At 27.6% G+C, this 23,963-nt stretch overlaps 3 protein-coding genes across 4 annotated transcripts; 1 reads left to right on the top strand and 2 right to left on the bottom strand.

Annotated features, from left to right (window-relative positions):
• Positions 1 to 234: 234 nt before the first annotated feature.
• Positions 235 to 9,674, bottom strand: Ap-1sigma (AP-1 complex subunit sigma-2). 2 transcript variants are annotated; one of them, XM_070302000.1, is made up of 5 exons: positions 9,383 to 9,674; positions 9,126 to 9,304; positions 8,909 to 9,017; positions 8,658 to 8,795; positions 235 to 2,749 (listed from the first exon to the last, which is right to left on the bottom strand). In XM_070302000.1, the coding sequence occupies exons 1-5, from the start codon at positions 9,383 to 9,385 to the stop codon at positions 2,705 to 2,707; spliced, it is 474 nt and encodes a 157-aa protein (XP_070158101.1). In that variant the 5' UTR covers positions 9,386 to 9,674; the 3' UTR covers positions 235 to 2,704. The 2 variants fall into 2 exon arrangements, with proteins under 2 accessions (XP_070158101.1, XP_070158091.1); XM_070301990.1 differs by lacking the exon at positions 235 to 2,749 and adding an exon at positions 3,543 to 4,543 and having other exon boundaries at positions 9,383 to 9,671.
• A 930-nt stretch (positions 9,675 to 10,604) lies between these two features.
• On the top strand, positions 10,605 to 14,606 carry LOC138937666 (centromere protein I). The gene is made up of 15 exons (XM_070304157.1): positions 10,605 to 10,781; positions 10,961 to 11,086; positions 11,222 to 11,371; positions 11,545 to 11,633; positions 11,803 to 11,933; positions 12,015 to 12,195; positions 12,291 to 12,403; positions 12,514 to 12,668; positions 12,815 to 13,015; positions 13,080 to 13,186; positions 13,438 to 13,626; positions 13,720 to 13,844; positions 13,911 to 14,028; positions 14,087 to 14,257; positions 14,538 to 14,606. Exons 1-15 carry the CDS (start codon positions 10,727 to 10,729, stop codon positions 14,604 to 14,606), a joined length of 1,980 nt encoding a protein of 659 aa, XP_070160258.1. The 5' UTR covers positions 10,605 to 10,726.
• Positions 14,607 to 17,002: 2,396 nt separating this feature from the next.
• Positions 17,003 to 22,899, bottom strand: Trf2 (TATA box binding protein-related factor 2). Its single transcript, XM_070305947.1, has 5 exons — positions 22,762 to 22,899; positions 20,630 to 20,918; positions 19,819 to 20,069; positions 19,482 to 19,576; positions 17,003 to 19,118 (listed from the first exon to the last, which is right to left on the bottom strand). Exons 2-5 carry the CDS (start codon positions 20,909 to 20,911, stop codon positions 18,880 to 18,882), a joined length of 867 nt encoding a protein of 288 aa, XP_070162048.1. The 5' UTR covers positions 20,912 to 20,918; positions 22,762 to 22,899; the 3' UTR covers positions 17,003 to 18,879.
• Between the last annotated feature and the right edge of the window lie 1,064 nt (positions 22,900 to 23,963).

Here is a 23,963-nt window from a genome sequence, read left to right as displayed (position 1 = left end):
ATGGGTATAATATATCTCAAAGTATTTTTTATATCACATAAGAATATTATACTCTTCTCTCTCTCTTTTAAATTCAATTTTTATATTACGATAACAAAACAAAAATTATTTTAATATATATATATATATATATATAATGTATATGTAAAAGAGAGATTGAATAAAAAAGATATATATATCATTTATTTAAAGAGAAATACTTATTAATAACTTATTTTAAATGAAAATTTATTTAAACATTTAGAAAACGCAGTTATTTATTGAATACCTTAGCGGGATTTGAATATAAGTTCAATAGGTTCAATATTCATCATGTTATCCGATATGTATAGGGTATTTATATGTATATATGATAACATATATCGTATATAAATGTTACACACAGACGAATATTTAGAAATACGCTTAACTTATTGTCTGATTTTTAATATGAAAAGTACTTTGAACGCACAAATCGAGATCTTCAATTTATACATATTTGTATACCTCAATTACACATTTTACAACGGTGAAAATATTTATGTTACAAAATATCTCGTTTAATTTCAACAACTGTATTGAAAAATCGATAACTCTTACATTTTCCTATACATATACATGCTTCAAGCATCATAAAAATACACGAGATGATAAGATGTAACTTTTTAATAAGAATACAGGAGGGAGGAGAGGGATATATATATATATATATATATATATATATATATATATATATATATATATATATACGTTGCATTAAAATTTTCTAATAAACCACTTCCAAGTAACTGAACCTAACTAAAGTTTGTTCAAAACTTGTATCGCCATCACACCCGTATGCGATATTATATAATTATATTAAAATAAATGCTAATCATAAGATAATAAAATATATTCTTTAACCCTTAATTGTGTGCGTGTGCCGCGAAAAGTCGCATATCTAGTGAAATTATAAAAAAAATTATACATAAAATCATTCATCATAACAAAACATAATAAATATATATATTTATTATTATATTAATGGTAGGATATGAGACATGTGGAGCAATATAATGTGATAGATTCAAGATATTCGGCTGTGCAAGAGTTTTTACGAAAACTGAAATAGAAGCACACAAATAGAGTGGCATTGTCCGTGCGTTCTCTGACGGGACAAAAATTCATAAGCGTTATATATATAGAAGGAGCAAGAGAAAAAAAAGCAAAGAATTTACGAGAAAAATGGAATCTCTCCTAAAATGTAAATCGAAACGATCTTGATTTTCCTTTACAAATGAATAACTGATAAATGCAAACGATTGCATGTTAAAACTTACATAAGATTTCGTTATACATAGTTAAGAATTAAAAACAATACACAGCTACATTATTATAATTTTCCTACAAAATATTAATACTTCTTAACGATCTTGAATCCGCGCGTTAAAAAAAAAAAGAAGAAAAAACAAGAGTCGGTAGTAGACATGCAATCTTTTTTAGCGAAAAATTTTAATCAATAAATTTAATCCGAGCTGATAAATTTAAGCGATTTAAGATCGACAGCCTATAAGATCGCACTGTTGAACGGTTCCGTTCATTCGACAAACATTTAAAAAAATATCTGAACTATTATATTGAAATACTGCATTGAAAAATATGTTGTGTAACTCTGTAAACTGATACAGATGACCGCGTAATAATAACGCGAATAGATTAGCAGAGTTAAATCGTATACAGAGAGAAATTTATTCAGTTTAAGCCAGATTACAGCTAACGTAATTTATATTAGTTAAATTTATAGTTTTCATTGTCATTGCATTTTAATACTATTTTTGTGAATTTAAGTTTTTTAATCTCTTTCAAGACTATTAATGCTTGACGAACTTTAACATTCGCTAATAAGGAGTCTTTATCATCCTTAAAGAATATACGTTAACTACCGATTCCCATCTTTCTCTCCGTCACAGTCTACTTTTTAATTTCAACTAGAGTATATCCTTATTATTATAGATTACATATATCCAATTTCTTTTTCTAATATTGGTTAAAAATGTATGCAGACACTCTTATAGTAACATATCTATATTTCAAATTTAAGGAAACACATCTGGGATTTCATTAACGATATATTATGTAATACAGAATATACGATATTTAATTAACAATACATTTTGTATCTCGTAACAAGAGTGATTATGTATAAATAAATTATGTCTCAAAAACACTTGATATGAAAACGTTATATTTTATGTAATAATATGTAATTTTATCTCCTCATAACATTATATAGAATTTTCATAAAAATTATCTCCTATTACGTGCAAGAAGAGGAACAAAAAATGGGATATTAAGAAAGGAAAAAAATTTGAAAATGTTGATAATCTCATCAAAATATTCGTTTTCTCATTCAATAAATAGAGCCTACAAATTTTCAAACCGTGTACAACAATTATGTGGTGTCGCTTTAGAGAGATATAACTACTTGAAATCATCAAAGAAATTCCTAACTAAAAAAATATTAAAACCTCTCTTGGATTTATATTGCTGACACAATTGTTAAAATAATAAACTTGTGTATCTGCACGCAAAATATATATATATATATAGCCTTTTTCTAAACTCTGCATTTCTTAAAACAACCAATATGAATCGCATAATGTAAATATGAAATGGAATAAAACATATATGTGGGAATGTATAAACTTACGACAAAATACGCCAAAGTATTGTTTTTTAAAGAATATTATCCCAATCCATGATCCTCGAAGAATCCCTGAGGAGTCTCCTCCTGTAACACATACAAGAGAATAAGTTCATCGAAATCATACTCGAGAATCTCTAATAAATAATATGAACAGGGATCAATTACTTTGATGCTGCACTTTATAAACATATTACGAAAAAAGATAGAATGAGGATATATTTATATATATGTATATATAAACGTACACGTACCTACTGCATAATAAAATTCTCTTCTTGATGCAGCTTCAAATGGTGAACTGAACCCTTTTCATATAACCAAGTGACTTTACTCGCGTGAGCACACAAAGCACATGTTTATTTATTGCTTCGATTGAAATCTTAAGCGCCAATAAAAAATTGCCTATTTTACATGCAACGTGTCAAATTGCGAAATATCCTCCATGTGAGATGGGACAAGGATGGATGCGATATTCGGCTCAATATGCTCACACCGCGCGAGACAGCTTATAAAACAAGAAATATCCACCTCAAAAAAAAAAAAATAGCTAACAAAAAATTGTTTCGCGAATATATATGTTTCTTAATAAATTAACTTCGACAACGAAAACTCTTGAGATGTTCGAGTCGAGTGTGTTATCTCCATCTGAGATTTATGTTTGTTTAACTGATAACATAGACTAATAACAGACAAGGTATTGTATACGCGCACGTTTCCAATTACAATGTAAAAATTTCGTACGATTATTTATATATTTATTACTAGACTTACACTTAATGTATAATTAATTATACATTAATACGTTAAAAATTGACGATGCTTAATATATGAGCGTGTACATACATACATATATATATATATATATATATATATATATATATATATATATATATATGTTTCGAATTGTTTGTTAGAATTAAAATAGTGTTTTTAAGTAGATAGATAGAGATACGTAAGAAATATATATTCTATATGTAATAATCGCCTAAATACTGACGCACTTCAATATTGCATATGTGTGTACAACGCTTTCATAAAAATAACTTACGAAAATACAGAATAATTTTATTGCCACAGTTGAGGATTAAAGTACGTTGGGGTAACTGTCGTCGCTTATTTATCAAGATGTATCTTAAAAGTTATGATTAAGGTTTAAAAACTATAGATCAGCCTTTGGTTAGTAACATAACATTTTGTTTTACACGCAAGAGACGACTTTCTTTTCTCGATATAAAAATATATTAACATATACAGAGAATGCTCCAAGTATCGTGCACATTTTCTCTCGATTATAAGCATTAGAAGTTAATAAATTAACTAACTGTAAGAGGAGTATACTATTTGCTCCAGGTAATAAATTTGGGAATCATAAGTAAATAGTCAATTTTTCGCGTTTTCTTTAAATGGATTGTCAAGCTTCTAAATAGATTAATGTAACTTTATACTTTATTTGATTTAAACCTGTATGTACTTTGATCAGAGACAGAGTTTCAATTGCCACGATATTATATATATTTCATATTGACAATCAACAGCTTTAAATAAAACAAATTTTTTTCGATTTTTTTTTATCAATCCACAAATTGAATTTTTATCATGCAAAAAGATAAACTTATCGTCAAAAAGTTTATAGTCGAAAGAAAATGCACGATGCCTCAAACGTCCTGCATATGACTAGTATAAAGTTGACTTGAAATTTTATAAATATATTTAGTTATATATTTTATAGTAGAGTTGTAATGGCATCATGCAGCGGATAAGCCTTTTCTGGTTTTTCGGTCGATCATGTGGGTCGATACTTTGTCCGTGAAGCTCATGCAAACAATAGGGTACCTATAAAAGCCCTATCTCCCGTAGAGCACCTTCCACAGCTTCGTCCTTCCACAACAAACAAAGAAAAACTAACTAGTCTTCGCTAAATTTCTACTTTGTCTCTATCTACCATGGACTTAACATATATGACATTGTACAATATAATATTATATACAAATATTTAAAGGGGGGGGGGGGGAGGGTTACAGATATTACAAATATATTCAATCATATATTCGTGTACAATCACATCGCTCTCTCTCTCTTTACACACACAAAAATCTTATAGTATTCTATTAGCCACATGTTAAAAACTTGAGGAATGATATTATAGTGGTAATAAAAAGATTTTGTTAATAATAATCTATTGTCATTTACACGTATTTATTTAAAATTTTTGATGTCTTATTTCGTTTTTAAAAGCCTATATATAAAATAATTTTCCTGAATTATATATATAGCTGCTATAAACTGCAAACTCTTTTAGTAAAAGTACAATTTTTTCTGATAATTTTAAATATATCTTTAATAATGGCAAATTATATTCAAATATTTTTTTTTGCATAAGAAAGTTGATGACGTCATTTATGAAACTACATGAAACTCTTGAAATTCAATATTTTCATGAAAAGAATAAAGCTAAATGATACATCATTTGGAAAATATACGAGACAAATATTACAAAGTGAATACAATTGTTAAAAAGTATTTATTAGATTTCGAAGGCATACACGCACATATACATATCAACACTCTGTAAACGGCAATATATACGTAGTAATACACTTCTCATTTATTCTACTTCTAGTGCTGTGTGTCGCACATAATCATATCTATGGAATAATTGATTATTCTAAATCTGAATACACTGAATAAATTTAAGATATTAATATGGCAATAATACGTTAACATCATTCTCTTATATTTACTACAAAAGGTACTTAGTGCAGAAATCATTGCATTGGTGCCATGCTTTTGTACGAATCCAAATAAACATATAATCATATGGCAGTTAATAGAAGATCACGAATGAGCTTTCATCCACTCGGTTTTCGACGAGAGCCGTTATGCGAAGGACGAATATCTTCTCTCTATTGCATTTGATATTTTTTTTGCTTCCTGTCTACGCCTGTCAGCATAGCGACTGTCACCGATGCTCGAGCAGTAAATTAAACAATTTCGCAATCTGATTATTAGTAACAATTTTTCATTCACTTTTAAAATATTTAACGTCATTGTGTCCAATATCATATCATGCACATACTTTAAAACTTTTAAATCATACATACAAAGACATAAAGTGGGCACTCAAATTTTTGGGCACGCGATTTAAATATTGTGTAAAAATAACTTATACAATACAATAATAAAATATTATGCACTATATATTATGAGCATCTTATATGGACCCTTCTATATCATTTTTCCTACATAAAATATGTTACAAAGAAAAAATAATATGAAAGTGTTATGTGTTATTAAAAATTTGCTTGATTCTTTTTTTTTTACAAATATTTACATGTTTATATTAATATGAATTATTATTAATGAATCTTTTCATTCAATCAACATTTCCTATAATCGTTCCTATATCGTGATAATTTTAATTTAACGTTTGAATTTTAAACAACAATTCTTTATATTGTAATTTGATAAAACGATTAAGTTAATAAAAATATAATACATATTTTTATATACAAAATAAAAAAATTCTGCCAAGGTTGTCAAATTCTTGACATATTAATAATGTTTAAACATGTTTAATATTATGTAAAATATTAAAATATTTAAAAATATTATATATATGTGTGTGATACAATTATATATATATATATATATATATATATATATATATATATATATATATATATATATATATATGTATGTATGTAGCATTCATAAAAAATGTATATCATTCATAAAAGAAATAGCAAATATTGTTGCATATAAAGGCATAAAAAAGTGTAAAAATATCTAACTTCTTAATTTTCATCTCGTAAAAAAATTGTATTATTTTTAAAATATTTTTTGAGCTGTAAAAATTTATGTACGGTATTATATCTATTTTTCTATAAAGAAACAATTTTCTGTCCAAAGAATCTAACAATAGACTAGAATAAATAATAATGACACTTCATATTATTCTTATCAAATCATTTTTAAATATGGCATATTATACATAAAAAATAATATATGCTATTAATGCAATATACAAATCGATAATTACAAATGTTTTAAAAATTCTCCAATATCAGAATGAATAAAATTTGCATCACCAATTCAAGATATGCGAGTAAATATATCTTTAATCTACTAATTTTATTCCGTAATAATCTGCTCTACTAAAATTTCAAATTTATTAATATCTGAACAAAGCTCCAATATATAAAGAGTAATTTCATATGTGTAGTCGTACACAGATTAAAAATAAGTTTGAAATTACATCTATCTTTCGACAAGACAGATAAGTAAGCTTTACCTAATGCATATATCTTATAAAATATATATTGTGCCTTCAATTGGATAAAAATGTTGTTCAACAGATAATAAAGATACTTTTATTTGTACCTTTTTTTTTTCATTTAAACTATCATTATTGAAAACTAAATAATTTAGATGGGTCCAAATTTTTCTTATGTATTTACTAGTATAAATGCAGACTTTGAGAAAATGTCTATTTTAAAATTATTTCTTTTTTGGTTGTACATAAATTACGCAACAATATTATCAAATAGTACCCAGACTATATAAATGCTATTATGCATAGACATTTAATCATTGCCAATAATAAAAATTGAATTTAGGAGGAAAGTACTATATATATGCTCCTTTATAAAAATTAAACAAGAAATGTGTAAGCATTTCAAAAATTGTCTATGAAAATATTTAATATTTAACATTTTAAGCTTGTTATATCTTACAATTTTCTACCAATATGTAACATTTCACATTACAAATATTGCTCATGCTTTATAAAAGATAGGACAGTTAGGACATATAGAATATTTGAATGTTATATTTGGAACAGAAGCATTCGCGCGCAATAAAGTTAAACAAAAAAACAAAAAAAAAAAAAACAGAGATTGATTGAGAAATTATTAATTTTGAAACTGTTTCAATGCATAGTGACGTTTGCAATAACTGACACAAGAGATGACACATAAGGAGAAAGAAAATTATCTGGTTCTGTCATATTTTGTATACAAAAGAGCTGTGAAATAACTCGTAAACATAGTGTGAATAATGAATATATACATATCATATATACAAGCAATAACATTCTTCATATATATATGTATATATATACATATAAGATTATATCAATGTGAGAGCTAACATATTGTTTGATCACATTGTGCAACATCCAATAATACAACGACACAGAGAATTGTCAACAAAACATAAAGCTGATATAACGTTATATAAAAAAGTCTAGTATATACATTATTATATATAATTGTATATGCAAGAAGACAGGCAAGATTAAAGCAAGTAGAAAATTCGAATTATTTAAAGGCAATTATTAATATCTTTGAATGCCTTCATGCATGTCCTGTAAAATTGTTCATTTCTATATCTTAACAAATCTATTATTACTAGGTGTTAAATAAATTTTAAAATATGATAGATAATGGCTAAGAGAGTATGACTATATATCAAATAGAATTGCTTTAAGACTGTAAATTCTCTTGATATTTTTCATATATATATATATATTATAAAAGGATATATTAAACTAATATTGCAAAGAAACTAAATTTGAAAAAGCTAGGAATGAAAGGAGAGTTTGATTGTATCTCACCTAGCTCAAATAGATTTTATACATGCTTGATTCTTGCAATATCATAATCGTTTAATAAAAACGACATATGACTAGCAAGAAAGGGAGCAATAGAGATCGCTTTAATTTGTAATTAATAAATATTGATTATAAATATGCAAAATTCTTATTTGTACTCTTTCCATCTGGATATAATTCTGTTAAATGAGTTCTAAATATGTTAAATGGAAATAGCAATATGTCAAGATAAAACGATCTGAAAATCTCCCTTTTACAGCCAAAAATGGCTATAAAAGAAAATTGTCTGTGTAGGTGTATGTATGCATGTATGTGTACAACCTTGTGCCATTAATAAATTAAAATGTATTACAATTCAAGGGGTACATCCCCGTAACTAACCTCCTGTAGCAGATCCTGAGCAGCAATGGCTTTCAATACATTTTTTTTGCTAGTTTCTTGAATCTCTCCACCGACAAGTAATTCGTCTAAGATAAAGTATGCCTTTTCGAAATTGAAAATTATGTCCAACTCGCATACCTAATAATATCATTATCATCCCATTAAAATTTTACATTTTTATAACAAATTACAATACAACGCACACTCTATATAAAAATACATTTTAAATTTATCTTAATAAATATACTCACACTGCCAAAATACTTATCCAATAATTCAACATATCGATGTATAATTTCCAATGTTAGCAATTCATTATCATTTTGCTCAATTGCGCAACAAAAGTACAAGCTTGCATATCTGCGAGTGAAAAAATTTTTCTCGTCAAAAAGAATTGTGTATTCATCCATCGCGAAATGCAAGATTTCAGATTGAATCGGCGATTATCGATTGTACACAATTACGTACCTCTTGTAGACGACTTTAACGTCCTTCCATTCTAAGAAACTTGACATTTTTGGCTTTCGTGCGAGTATCGTAGTTATTAGCTCGCGCGTGATCTTCTTTTTCAGTTTATCCGGATGAGCGACATACCACTTTTGTAAGCGAAGCTTTCCTTGCCGGCTGAACAGTAACATAAATTGCATCTGCAACACCGTTAATGATCGTCACACGATTCTGTATCTATTATCCTTCCATACATTTATTTAGCGAACAAAACTTACCATGCTGTCTCGATTTTATCGTTTCTCCCTCGCGTCCCACAGTTATTTATCTTTCACGATTCAGCACCAATTAAATAACGATCGACGGCATTCGTACGAGTTTATACGAATTATGCGCACTTTTCAAGAGTCACACCAATCTGGATTTGTCCCCCTCGAGAATCGAACTTTACGAATAAATGGTTACAACGACATATTGGATATTGGATCGGGGAGCGATTGCAATTCTGGACGCGTTCCACTATACGCTCGCGAGCATCATCTGTCTTTGTTTAACTTTCGGTGAACACCAAGGATGAAATGATCACTGTGAGCGTCGCGGGCGTTAAATGAAACGCGTCCTCTGAAACGCGTTTTACGCTCATGCATTCGATGATTTTATACAAAGTGTATCAAAATCAAAAGAATCAAGCATGTGTAAAATCTATTTGAGCTAGATGATATAATCAAATTCTTCTTTCATTCTTAGCTATTTCAAATTTAGTTTCTTTGCAATATCACTTTAATATATCCTTTCATAAAAAAAATTATATATATATATGAAAAATATCAAAAATTTACAGTATTAAAAGTAATTCTACAAAACGAAAGTTCACAATCGGCAAAGATATATGAGTTTGGCAAGGAATGTTGTATAAAATAAATGTCTATGTTTCGTTACAAATGTATATTTTTGATTGGAGTATTTTATTTTTCTTATATAATATTCTTATATGAAAAATAAAAACTATCGCATATATCAGTTTTCACACAGAAAAGATCTATCACAAATTATTATATATACAATTTGAAAGTATAATATATATCGCTTTTAATGCATTGGAATACTCACGCTGATATTTGCATGAAAGAAAAGAATACATATATCTTGAATATTTGCTCCAATAAGAGAAAGATATATTGTCAGCGCAGGAAATGTTTTACTCGTTTCGCAACTAAAAGAAACTCACCGAATAAATTAGCGACATTTGAAAATGTAACGGTCATAATCTACATGAAGCTAGCCAACAGATTCTCGCCTGAAAATAGTCGCTTTCGAGTTCAATAATAGCTAGACTCATCGCGTTAACCAATCAGAACAAAAAGAACTAAAATTTCTTTCTTCTGATTGGTCAATTTTCAATCTTCAATCTCAATCTTCGTATATAGTCTGATACAGAGTTTGCCCCTCACTCTTATCGACTCTTGTTCCATGCTCTTAACTACTAAAACCGCCAAGGGATTCAGGAGTTTAATATGTGCCATATAATGTAAAGTTTTAAAGCGCCTTTTAACAAAAAAATATAAGTGATTCAGTTTTTTTACTGTATTTTTTTGCGGAGTTTTATTCATGATCTTTTCGGGATGGAGGAAAGTGAGACGAGACAGACCTGTTTAAAATTTATAAAAGGCCTCAAATGTAAGCATCTATATAAACCTATTTATATTGTATATGTATTTTTCTCTTTTTGATTATACAACTTTGAATATTTGGAATAATTTTCTTGAATATATTTGTATCAGGATTTTAAAAGTTATTTTATATATGTTTGTTTAATTTATAATTCTTTTTTATTTCTTATTTTATCTTTCCTTTAGCGAAAGGTCTACGATTTCCAGAATTTAATTTGTTTCTTAACATTTTACAAGAAGAAGCTATCACAAGAGGATTGGATGATGATGTTCTCAGTAAACTGGCAAATGTTATTATACACACAGATTTACGTTAGTACATTATTAATATATAATAAGTATATATATGTATATTAACATTACAGTATATTTTATAAATGTAAGAGGCTTGGTGCAATCAAGCATTGCATATATATATAAAATAAATATTAAACTCTTTGATGTTAGGTGCAGTTAAATGGGTATCATTAATAAGATGTTTAATTCCAAAATATAAATTGCCTGAGGAAATAGCAAAGTCTATAATTGCTTGGTGCTTATCATCATTGGATGAGCTACCACTCACTGTCTGTATCATTGTTATACAATGGGTTTTAGGTATGTATAATTGTATTATTGTTATACAAAGAGTTGAAAATGATTTATTTCTTATTCTAAAACTATTTACATTATAAGAATATTTTATTTCATATATTATTTATTGTAACTACATACATATATATATATATATATATATATAAAAGTATATTTTTAAAAATGTTGATTTTTAGGTTTATGGGATTATGAATTAATAGATAGAAAAGTAATTAATATATATTATGATGTCTTCTTTCATACAATGTTCAAGAAAGAGAAACTGGTAATATATGTCTTTTTTTACATATATAAATATATATCTTATATTTAATAAATTTTTAAAATTACAGTCTTAAAATATCATTATTGCTATTAGCATAAATTTCTTTTGTTTCTATAAGATAAATAATTAAATTAATATAAATATATTAAATAATATAAAGAATTTTTAGGAACGTCATATAGCACGTCTTATTTATGTATTAACGAAACCAGAGGATGTTTCTCGCAGAGATGTTTTAAGATTATTAAGCCTTCAAAAAAAATATTCTAAGCCTCCAAAACATATTATTGCATTACTTTCGTAAGTATAATTGACAGAATATCTATGCTTAATAAAATGGGAAATAATATATATAAAATATGTTTCATAACATATTCTTAGCTTATTTAAGTCATATAAGCCAGAATTAGTTCCTGAAAAGATACAATCAGTGAATATAGAAAGTGTGTGGAAACCTATTCCTGAATTTATACGATTAGCATTGGAAGATGCTAGAGATCGAGTGGAGATCCAACAATCTTGCCGAAGCACTCAAACTCATTTTAATTGGAATGTGATGCAGGTATAAAAAATATTTATGTACTGCAAATATAATATAATATCTTTGATTCATATTATAAATAAATTATATAAATATAAAACTTATTCTGCATATAGAATGTGAAAGTTCAAAAAAGACAAAAGCCACTGTTGCCTTCTGTTGGTTATTTTCATATTGGTTCAAGTATTTTTAAAGATAAGGATGCAAAATCGATTTTTGATATAAGTAGGTGAGCACAATACATCTGAAATAACATATATTACTCGCTCATTTTAATATATATTAATAACATATGTAATACATATACATATATAAACATTATTATATTACATATTTCAGCATAGATGAATTGGGAAAATATCATCAAAATGTTGAATTGCCATGTAATGCTGTCTCACTCTTAGCAAATATGGCTGGTTATCATCTTCTTACATATGCAGACTTTCAGTATCAAAGCAGATTTTCATACAATCTGTATAATACATTAACAAGAGGTATACCATATATGCAAATCTTAGATTTTTTTTTAATTGTAAAAATAAAAACATTATTTCTTATTTAATTATTTTAATCTGTCACATATAACTATATATCAAACATAAAATGTAATATAAAAAGAATTGCTATCTTAATATTTTAGCATTTATATTAGAAAATGGAAAATTTTCCAAGGAAGAAATGGATAAACTTCTTTCTATGACAATCGAATTTTCTCGATATATGCAGGAAGAAATACTTGTAGTTAAACTGTTTTTCGATGAATATTTATATTATAATACAGGAGAGCATCTGCCACAATTACTTAATTTGTTGCAATGGATGACTTCTATATCAGTGGCTGGTAACTATAAAGGTGTTTTATCTAATTATTGTTTTGCTGGAAATATTACATTTAATTATTTTAGATTTACGAGAGAACATTCTGATACATGTACAGAATATATTTTATGCATCAAGTTTATCTATGAAATGTGAAATAATTAAATGCCTACAAAAACTAATTACAAACTTGGTAAGAATTTATAACATCTCTACAATCTGTATAACATTTCCATTATATATTTTATGCGCGCGCGCGCGCACGCACACACAAAATATTAGGATGCAACAAATACATAAGAATTATACATAAACACACATTGTAACTTTCAGAAATATACAATAGGTAACTGTTTTTGCCAAAAATGGAATAAAAACTTGGATTAATAATTTAGATACCTAAATAGATATTTTTAATATCAATAAGAAAATTATTCATTACAGTTTGTTAAACAAGGGCTTGAAGAACAATATCGGAATGCATCGTACTTTTTACGACAAGGTCCATTAGAAGATTTAGCAGAAATTATATCAGTACTTACAACAGTATCCGAAAATCTTATTGTTTATGGATTAAATATACACAATTTTAATGTTATCTTTTTATCAGAAGCTTTGGCATTTTATGAAGAGGTATATAAAAGTTTAAACTACAAGTAATTTAATTCTAATATTTAATCGATAAATGTTTTATCAATCATTCCTATTTCTTTCATGTCTTCAAAGATTTGTACATTGGAAAGCCGTAGTCACATGTTAACGTGGACATTGCCACCACCAGCAGTTATCTATGGAGCATTTATTGCAAAAAGTTGCGCTTTTTTGTCAAGAGTTTGTAGATTATTATTAAGGTATTAATTTCTTTTATTTTCAAGTTAATTATGCTCTTTATTACTGCTATTTGAATTATATTACAGGTATCGCCAAATGAGAATGCGCTTGTACCAAATCATGCCATCAGACATGTATCAGGAAAGGATTCGTATTATATCTACCTATGCAAATGATATTCATAGAGCATTATGGTATGATGAGGTATGTATGTGCTAAATGTATCTAGATAAATATAAATAAATAGCATTTTTTTTAACAGCCTTTTAGCGCCCGAAAAGATGGTATTCTTCTGAAGAATCTTTCAAACAAAGTAATTAAGGATTTGGGAGATTGTGATTTAGATATTTTACTGAATATTGTTAACCATTATGCTGTGTTATCCTATAGATATATAATAAGTAAAACAGGCCTAAATATAAGTACAAAGGAGGTATGTCTTTTAAATATTTGACTATTAAATTTTAACTCGCGCATGTTTATCGTGTAAATTAGTATAAAATATCATAAAAAAAGTTTAAAACTCTGTATTTTCGACACATTATATTCTGCAGATATAATATAAAGAAGTTTTGGTGTATTTGACAAGAAACGATAATTGCATAGTTATGCATTGTTTATATATTAATTTTTAAAACAGATTTTTTTATCAAATATTTTTCTCATACGTACTTATTCTGGACAATTTATCCATCTTTTTTTTTTTTTTTTAGGATGCTATAATTATGGCTTTATATTATTACCCTGCAGTAAATGAATTTCTTGCTGCATTTAATGATTGATATTATAAATTCTTGTAAAAAGGGAAGAAATACATTGTATTCTTTATAATTTGTACATACACATAAGATTTTAATAGAACAAATTAGCAATCACAAAGTAAGTAAATGTCTAAAGATAATTAAAGAGCATATGTTATTGAGACGGCCTGATCCAAAATATTTTAATGATATAAGGACTTTAAAGAAGATCGTCGAATCGTCAATCAATGATGATTTCCAACGAGAAGGTGATTAATAACCATTTGCAAACGAAAAAGAAGTATACATCATTATAATAAAGTACATAATTGAGAACTTTCTTGCCATAATAAAAATTTATAAAAAGATGTTAACTTGCTATAATGTATTAATTAAATCTATTGTCAAATTGCTGACATACTGCAAATGTTTGCAACAATAAAAACAAACTTGCTATAATAATAAAATTATTAATTATACATATTGTATTGTAAAAGAGAGATAATGTGTATTATTATTCGAGTCTTTATCATATCTAACATAATTAAAAATTTATATTTGAATAGAAGCTATCCGAAATAGTTTTTGATAATTCTTATAAAAGAAAAATATTCAATTTGTTAAATTATAAATAATTCAGATAAAAAGGAGGATATTATTAAGATTTTTAAGGCTCCTCTCCAGGCTCTATATATAATTATAACATATATATATATATATATATATATATATATTAATATTATCAAATGTACAAAAAATATTAATTTAAAAAAAAATTTTATAAGGGTTATATCAACACACACATAGAGTTTCTACTTTTGATATAATTCCTTCTCTCTCTCTCTCTCTCTCTCTCTCTCTCTCTTTTTAAGTTCAAGATATTTCTCACTATTTTTTTTAGCATAAATTGATAAGTGTTAGATGAAAGTATGTAGATAAAACCACATAAACAAGCTGATGCTATATTTTATTGGATATTAATATAAAAGTTAAATGTGTAGCAAAAGAAAAAACATTTCTATGAGATAATCTCGGAAATTAAATATATGATAAAATTTATTTTGCCATTACACTTCGACAATACGTCTTATCGTCCAACATTTTTATTCGCTTAAGTTTTAATTTCTATGATTAGTAATGCAAAGAACAGTATTTTGTGTCCAATAATGTAAACAAAATGTACTAATTTGTGTCACGTACTCATTAGTGGATCAAGTCTTACATTTTCGGATTGAATACACTATGGGCAGTGACTTTAGCTTAAACCGTAAAAAATTTGTTCAGTGTAAAAACAATATCTACATTACAAAGATTGTGACGAAACTCTGCTTCAACTAATTTTAACAAATGTATAGACGTTATGGCACGAACAGATTATTAATCATGATTTAATAAGTTTGCAAAATATCGGCCATACCATATCGTATCCTGTTATACTTAAAGTGTGATAAGGATACACTTATATGATAGTCACATTAAACTTTTCACATTATTAATAAATTACATAAATTTTTGATAATTTTTTTCTATATATATTTTTATGAATCAGTATATTGCTTTTTCTCAATTAATTGCATATTGCAAATAAAAGATTAAATTTTGTACAAGTGTGTATGTATGTATAATATTGCGAAGTATGTGAGAAAGATAATACACTTTATACTATATCTTCAATTTATGTAATATTTCGCACAATGTATTCAATATACATATTTATAAAAACTGAATTCTAAAAATACAATGTATTTGGTTTGCAAAAAATATTTCTTTTCGCAATTTAAATGTTTTATAAATGAACAAAATTAATTCAATATTTTGTCATATAAGAGATATTTCAAATTTGGGGGAAATTCTCTAATAATTATAAAAATGACATGTGATTCAAATGCATTTATCTCGTCATAAGGATACTATAAGTGATAAATAAATACTCTTACAAGATGTCTATGTGTATCTAGATAAAAAAAAAAACTGATAATTAAGTCTAATGTATCCTATTGCATTATGTCTTTGTTGCAAATTCTAGAATATGCAATTCTTGTCGATATAAGTCAAAAATAAACTCTCGCATTGAACACAGTATATTCATATTTCGTATGTTTAAAATTTAGTTTTAGGAGGAAATATATATCATATAACACTGACATAAATTTCTGCATAATTTCTACGAAAAGGCTTCTTTGTTATACAATTCTAAGTTAATGTCAGTTTAGTTTCATTTTCTTAGGACTAAATTTACGTAAATAAAAGAAATATTATAATATATGCATTTGAATTTATGAATACTGCAAACCAGAAAAAGACTCGTTTTTCTTCTTATTTTCTCGATATTTTTTAAATAATAGACATGTAAAACAAAATTTGATATTAGTGTTTACAGATGTAAACACTATGTACTACTTTGTAGATACAAAACAGCCCGTATTCGCCCAAAAAAAATACATTGATATTTTCTTGCCTATTTCGTATAAAACGCATTGATACTGTTTATAATGATATGTTTTATCTTTCTAAAAATACAAAAATACATGAAAATTTATTATAATACATATAATGATGAAACAGAAATTTAATTCATATTTGTCGGAAATATTTTTTTGGAATTACTTTTACCTAAAAACAAATCATATTTACTAAGATTAAACTTTTTTATCATCACCATATTCTTATGCTATTAATATATAATTTTATATAAGAGAAAGGGGAGATTTACCTACAATTTATAAAGTATTTTAATAAATGTGGACGATGCGTATTTACATTGCATGATGTAGCTTATGTGAGAAATAACTTCTCTACCCCACAGTATCTATACAATATATTATACATATATAGATAGTATATAGATATTGTATAGATATATAAATATTATATAGATGTGTTTTCTACCCAATTTCTCTATCTAAAAAAAATTTACGAATATAAACATAAAAAATATTTATGTATATTTAAAACATACCAAGAAGTATTATATAAATGTAAGAATTTATGAATATGTGTATATAGATTATAAGCTATAGAATATATAAGCTTTTCACTTGAATAACAGAATTTGAGCGAAAACGAGCTGTTGGTAGCACAGAATTAGTATTTCCTGGTTATAAGATCGTTGTTTTGACATTCAAACATAAACTTGTTTATTTTCGAGGAATTGTCTCAAAAATCTTGCCAATGATTATTCTGCAGCAGCATGAAACAAGAATGAAAAAATAAGCGATATAGAGCGATATTTTATGAAGTTGGCTATTTTAGTTTTCAGCATCAAACTTACTCGCTCGAGAAAGAGATTCGTGATCTTTTATAACTCTCACTTTGGTAAAAATCTGATGTTATAACCAGAAAATAATGTATTTTCTATGTATGTTACAATATTTTATGGAATAGACCGTAATATTTGAATCATGACATAAAATAAAATGACTTTGATCAATAGAATACACCCTATAAAATATGTGGATCACGAAAGTAAAAATGGATACATATTTAATTACAAGTATTAGGAAAGCTAATCGTTATAACAGATAAAGTCATCAACCATAGATTCTATCTTAATAACTTTGTTTTAAATTTTGAATATCTATCTTTGGCACAATATATTAATTAAGCAAAACTAGTTATAATTACACATGAGAATTAATAAAATAAAAATGGAAACACAAATGTGTACAGGTTATATTTGACATACACACACACACACATATATATATACATTATATGTTTATACATATGTGTGTGTATATATGCACTTTTGTTTTTTTCCTTAAAACCTGTATCAATCACATTTGTCCAAAGAAGCATATATGAGTTTTGTCTAATGATATAAATAAACTCCAAAAATTTAATCAATTTTATAATTAAAAATTGTTTTCTAGACTCTATACATATATGTATAGATATTGAAGATACATCTCTATATACGACTTATATAAGTGTACAAATACAAACATAAATACATATTCATATTTACATTTGTGTAATACCTTATATATGTATTACGTATATATTTATATCTGTATTTATACTTTATATTGCTAACAAAAGTAAATATTCAGAGCATCGTCTTTAGGATAATGATCAATTTGATGTGTACTTGATAATTATGTTTCTCTGTATATCTGTACACACAAGTATATATATGCATATCTATTTCGTCCTTGACACTCACACACTTGCAGTTCTTGCACTATGAAAACGAATTTATGCTTCACTTCACTTTTAGCAATAACACTTTTGTACATAGAGCAGTGTATATGCATTTATTATCAAAAGAACGATATATATAACAGTTAACAGTACGGCGATAAAATAAAACAGATCAGTCCCAACTTCCATCACTATCTTCGTCGACCGCATCTTCTGCATCGGAAACCATACTTTCATATGAAAAATCCGGTTCATCTTCTAAGAATTCGTCCAATTTCTTTTTATTCGAGTTTAACTTGCGTTTTTTCGTTGTTAACGCAAGTTCGTCCTCTGGTGATCGCTCCTTGCGAAACTCATAGACTAGTGGATAAATATGTTCAATTGCCGCTTGAACTGCAGCAACATTAGGTGCTGTAATGTATGTAATATATAATTTGTTATTATATAGTAAGTTTGATTTTGTTGATTATATTAATATATCATATAGACATGTATAAATGTAATGCTTAGCTTTTCAGAATATATTTGATGCTATAATTCTTTTAACTTAATTAAAGAGCTCTTAATCTATTCATACGCAGCATTCCAACATTAGAAACAAGAAATTATATTGATTTATTTTGACACATATTGCAACAAAAATTTCGTATAACTTTTTCTATATTTCTAATATCATTTTATGATACAATAAAGTGCAAAATAGAAAATGGGATATTAAAAACCACAATGTATATTTCTCTATAGCACAATAAAACATTTCTAATGAATACAGACCTGTTACAGTGACACTTCCCGTAGAAAATATCTTCAAAGTAGCTTTTGGTTCCTTTAGCTTATATGTAACACCAGGATGTAATTCTGGCTCGTAACTGTACAGTATATAAAAATATTTACACTATTGTTGTATATTTACAAACTTGTATGCAATTGTTAACATAAATTATAATTATTAAAATTAATAATAAGTTACACACATGAGTTATATTCTATATTTATATTTTGGAAAACATTTATAATGTATATTAATAAATTAAATAATTGGTTTAAACAAGACAATTTTCTCTTATAATCATAATACGATTATTAGTTAATGAAATTTCTGCATACTTACTCTGCACTCTCTTTGTGATACACCGAAAATGATGTTATCTTGATTGCAAATGGCATACAACAAGTACCTAATACGTTCACCACTCTATAGTTATTAAATCTTACTTTGAATCCAAGTTTTTGAAGGGAACGAGCGAATCTACGTGCTGCAATTTTCGCTTGAATTTCACTGGTTGCACCAGTGCAAGTTACTTTGCCAGATGACCAGATAGATGCTGTAGTGTATGGTCTCCTTAATTTCATTGTTATCATCTAGAAATATTGTATACAACAAAATTTATGCACATATTTTATCAATTCTAAGTGTATTATGTCTACAAGTAAACTATTATGCCTATAAGTAGAGAAAAGCAATAATAATAAAAAGGTAGAAGAAAGAATAAATATATACAATTATTTTAAAAGAAATATGATGTACATAATTATTTAAAGACCTAAAATATTGTAGGAAACAGTAACTTTAAAATATGCAAATGTAAAATTCTTAAAAAAGAAAAGAGTTACAAGGGGAGACAAAAAATTGTGAAAAGTAATTACAATAATTTTTAAAGAATGACAAAATTATTTATACAAAAACAAAAAAACCAATGTTTACAGAATGTTTAATGAAATCTGTACAAGAAAAAGTTTCTTGAGTTATACCATTGTATAGTAATAAATGTTCCATTAAAAACTCTACAACTTTTATTTAACAATCATGTTTCCCTTCCTCCCCCTTCCTAGCTTGAAAGTTCTAATATATTAATTTCTAATATTATATAATGTAACAATAACTATTTTATTGAAAAGATATAAATATACAGATAACATACCCCATTTTCTCTTCTGTATTCAACATTGGATCCATTAAGTGCTATTTCTCGCAAGTTTAGATGACACCTTACACTAAAACTACAAACTACATTATTAATAACAATATCAAGCTCAGGAGGTTCTTCATGAGCTTCGGCATGATCCATATATGGTTGAAGTTGTCCATCAAACAATCTATTGTCCTTTTCTTCTGCATTGTCCAAGTTATTAACATCCTCTACATGATTTAACGATTTATTGGTTAATGGTTTCATGCCATTCTCTTGAATAGCAGTTGCCATAATATACCTATAACATATGAGATCAATCTTTAAGATATATCCTTTATATTATTACATCTATTTAAATTTTATCAAACTTAATATTTGAAATATATTTGCATATGGACACATCTTGCAATTATTAGTTATAATTCAAGTATTTATATTGTATTAATACATGAACGAAATTTGATAACCCAAGAGAGAACAAATATTATCTGTTATGCAGATCTCAAAATATTAATTGAATTTAATATTTGAAAAAAAAAAGAAAGAAATTCTACAATATATTACAATAGTCTATATAATCTTAAGCTAAAAATAAATAACAATGTCAAATGTAACTAATATCATGTAATTAATATGCAGTTTTATAAATTCAAAAAAATATCCATTAATCTGCATATTTGATATTAACTCTTGAAGAATTACATATGGGTCATTTTGATCTTCGATATTTTAACAATAGAATATCCCAAAAGTTTTAACCGATAAAAAAAAATGTTTGAAATCTATTTTTTAACTTTTATTATATGTTTATCTTCTACAGAGATGTCAAGGAATATATATATATAAATTTGTATAGATTCTTTCAAGCAATTTAAGATAGCTAAAACTGCGACAAGACATTATGACCCATATATGACCAGAAACAGAGAAAAAGATGTATGATCTTTTTCTCTCTCTCTCTCTATATATATATAAGGTTTAATTTTAATATGTTAACTTTAAAATTTCTGATACTTTATTAAGACATTCTCAAGTCACACCTCATACTTGATGTGTAAAAAATTGAGCAAATAATAAATTTGATTTATATCTCTAAAAATTGTTTCACACATAATTAAACAGTTCTCCATATTCAATCTCGTGAAATCCAATCAAAAGCTATTCACGCTTCAATTTTTATTTTTCTTTAAAAAAAGTCACTAAATTTAACATAAATTTAAATAAGAAACAAGCTTTGTGGATTGTCCTATATACATATAATCATACACAAGACCCAACTCTATTATCAACTATACTCAATAACTTTTAATAATCATTGCAATATAGATTTTTATTCTGTAAGTGCGAAATATAATTTAAATTACACTACATGTAAAACTAGAGATATAATTGAAACATAGGAAAAAGGGGACTAAGAATGAACCAGAATCTTGCTAGTTGTATTCGCACGTGGGCCGATTCACAATCTCATCACAGACGAGACCGAGATACGACAATCGTTAACGATATAGCTAATGATGATCTGATAATGATCTCTGATTCATATAAAGTTGCGATTCTCTCGTGCTTACAAATTACAGATTATAAAACAGAATTCGATTTCAATAATCGACAAGATCACCGCGAAATAATAGAAATAACATCCATTAACGACGCCTTCGTAAGTCGAGAGTTCGATTCGTAAGTACGGAATACATGATGATGCAAATGTAATTGTTGCAAGCTAACGGAATTATCACGCGTGATTCGAGTATGTCGTTTAAATTGGCGATCGCGATGAAAGATAAACGCGGGTGATCGAATATTCGTGGACTTTTTAAGAGAGACGGAGAATGATCGGGATAAGGATCGAGAGACGCTGGACAGAACTCTCGATTGTATTCGCACGTGGGGGGACGGTTACTCGCAAAGGGGCGCGATTTTTAACCTCCCGAGGACGCGATGTAACCCCGTCGACGATTAGTCGGCGTCATGTTTTCAAAGGTAGCGCGAATATTGACAGCGCGGTGCTAAAGAGGAACGACACCGCCGCGAGAACGTGCACTCCCGAGAATGTTCTACGAGAAAGACGAGGGGGTGGATATATAATACGTTTCGTAGATTCCGTATTCCGGGGAATAGCACTTGGGAACGGTACTTACGCTACGCCAAGCGGTCGGGCGCGATTTGTCCCGGATCAGAGATACCGTCTCTGTTGACAAGTTGACACAGCAGCAGAACGCAAATCTACCTCAACGATCATTGCCATTGTTCTCAGCCATATTCGCTAGACTGGCGACTACTGGCGAACCGAGCGAGCGACTGGTCGACCGCGGAATCGCTCACGGAACGTAGATGGAGAGACCGAATATTTCGATACGAATCCTAATAGAGATATTTGATTGGTCGTCGTCGAAAGAAAGATTTCTCGCGAGATCCAATCGCCGCGCTGGACAATCTCAGTCGCGCGAGGCTCATTCGTGCATTCTTGCGACGAGACGGTTTGTCAGCCGCACCGATTGGCTATTTGAATTCTTTCATAGGGTATTTTTCTCTTTAATTTCCTTCAATGATAGAATTTTCAATATTTTTTATTTCTTTCTTTATAACCGATCATATATTAATTACATCCGAACTAAAAACATTTTTCATCAGATATTTAACAATAAAAATGATATAGCGATACGCAGTTTTCAGGAAATGTTTTGTTTTCATTTATGAATTTAAATTGTAAAATTGGAAATGATTGCGGAATATACAATATATTTTTCTTCCAATTCTTCCAGTAAAGTACATATAAAACCAATGTTTTTAATTGCGATAATAATATCGATCAATCAGCGAATTGTATCATTCCTCCACTCTTGAAGGTTTACTCTCCAATATGTTGCGGAACTCTATGAGTGACAATCGTAAGTGCAGATTATATCGTCATTTTGTTACACTTTGAAATTTATTGAAAAGAGAAATCTCGCGATCTTCCTGTCCACTATCATGTATATACAGTAGAATTTGTCTATATACCCATACAGCACAGAACATTGCAGCAACATTGCGGCAATGTTGCAATGTTGCTGCAATATTGCTGCAATGTTCTGTGTTGTATGGGTATATTCGAATTGTCGGGATGCCAATTCCATTCTAACGCATGCGCAGAAGGAATGCCCGCATTTTTTCGTTCGTTTCCTCGCTCTGCGCATTGTCACGTGATCTCGCGGAAATATACATTATAGAGAAAGCAGCGCAAGGGAAGGATGCCAGGTATGACAAATATTATATTTTGCACTTGCAAAATAGAAATCTATATGACAGCTATTCAAAATATAATATAGCATCCAAAAATTCGTCAGAATAAAGCGTGATT

This window comes from Polyergus mexicanus, unplaced genomic scaffold (genome assembly GCF_030449975.1).
Source record: "Polyergus mexicanus isolate NDT 795.1 unplaced genomic scaffold, iyPolMexi1.0 SCAF_1, whole genome shotgun sequence".
Taxonomy (NCBI): domain Eukaryota; kingdom Metazoa; phylum Arthropoda; class Insecta; order Hymenoptera; family Formicidae; genus Polyergus; species Polyergus mexicanus.
Note: the sequence above shows the minus strand (reverse complement) of the source record. Positions and strands in the feature narration are given on the sequence as shown.

Bases quoted from the DNA above. Each gene is read 5' to 3' on its own strand.
- Trf2 (XM_070305947.1), bottom strand. From the start codon at position 20,911: ATGGCAACTGCTATTCAAGAGAATGGCATGAAACCATTAACCAATAAA. The intron at 20,070-20,629 runs GTATGTTATCTG...CAATATTTCTAG, and splicing joins AATACAGAAGAGAAAATGGG to ATGATAACAATGAAATTAAG. The intron at 19,577-19,818 runs GTAAGTATGCAG...TATACTGTACAG, and splicing joins TATCACAAAGAGAGTGCAGA to TTACGAGCCAGAATTACATC.
- LOC138937666 (XM_070304157.1), top strand. From the start codon at position 10,727: ATGGAGGAAAGTGAGACGAGACAGACCTGTTTAAAATTTATAAAAGGC. The intron at 11,934-12,014 runs GTAAGTATAATT...ACATATTCTTAG, and splicing joins CATATTATTGCATTACTTTC to CTTATTTAAGTCATATAAGC. The intron at 14,258-14,537 runs GTATGTCTTTTA...TTTTTTTTTTAG, and splicing joins TAAATATAAGTACAAAGGAG to GATGCTATAATTATGGCTTT.
- Ap-1sigma (XM_070302000.1), bottom strand. The intron at 9,018-9,125 runs GTACGTAATTGT...TTTCACTCGCAG, and splicing joins GTTAAAGTCGTCTACAAGAG to ATATGCAAGCTTGTACTTTT. The intron at 8,796-8,908 runs GTGAGTATATTT...TGATATTATTAG, and splicing joins TGGATAAGTATTTTGGCAGT to GTATGCGAGTTGGACATAAT.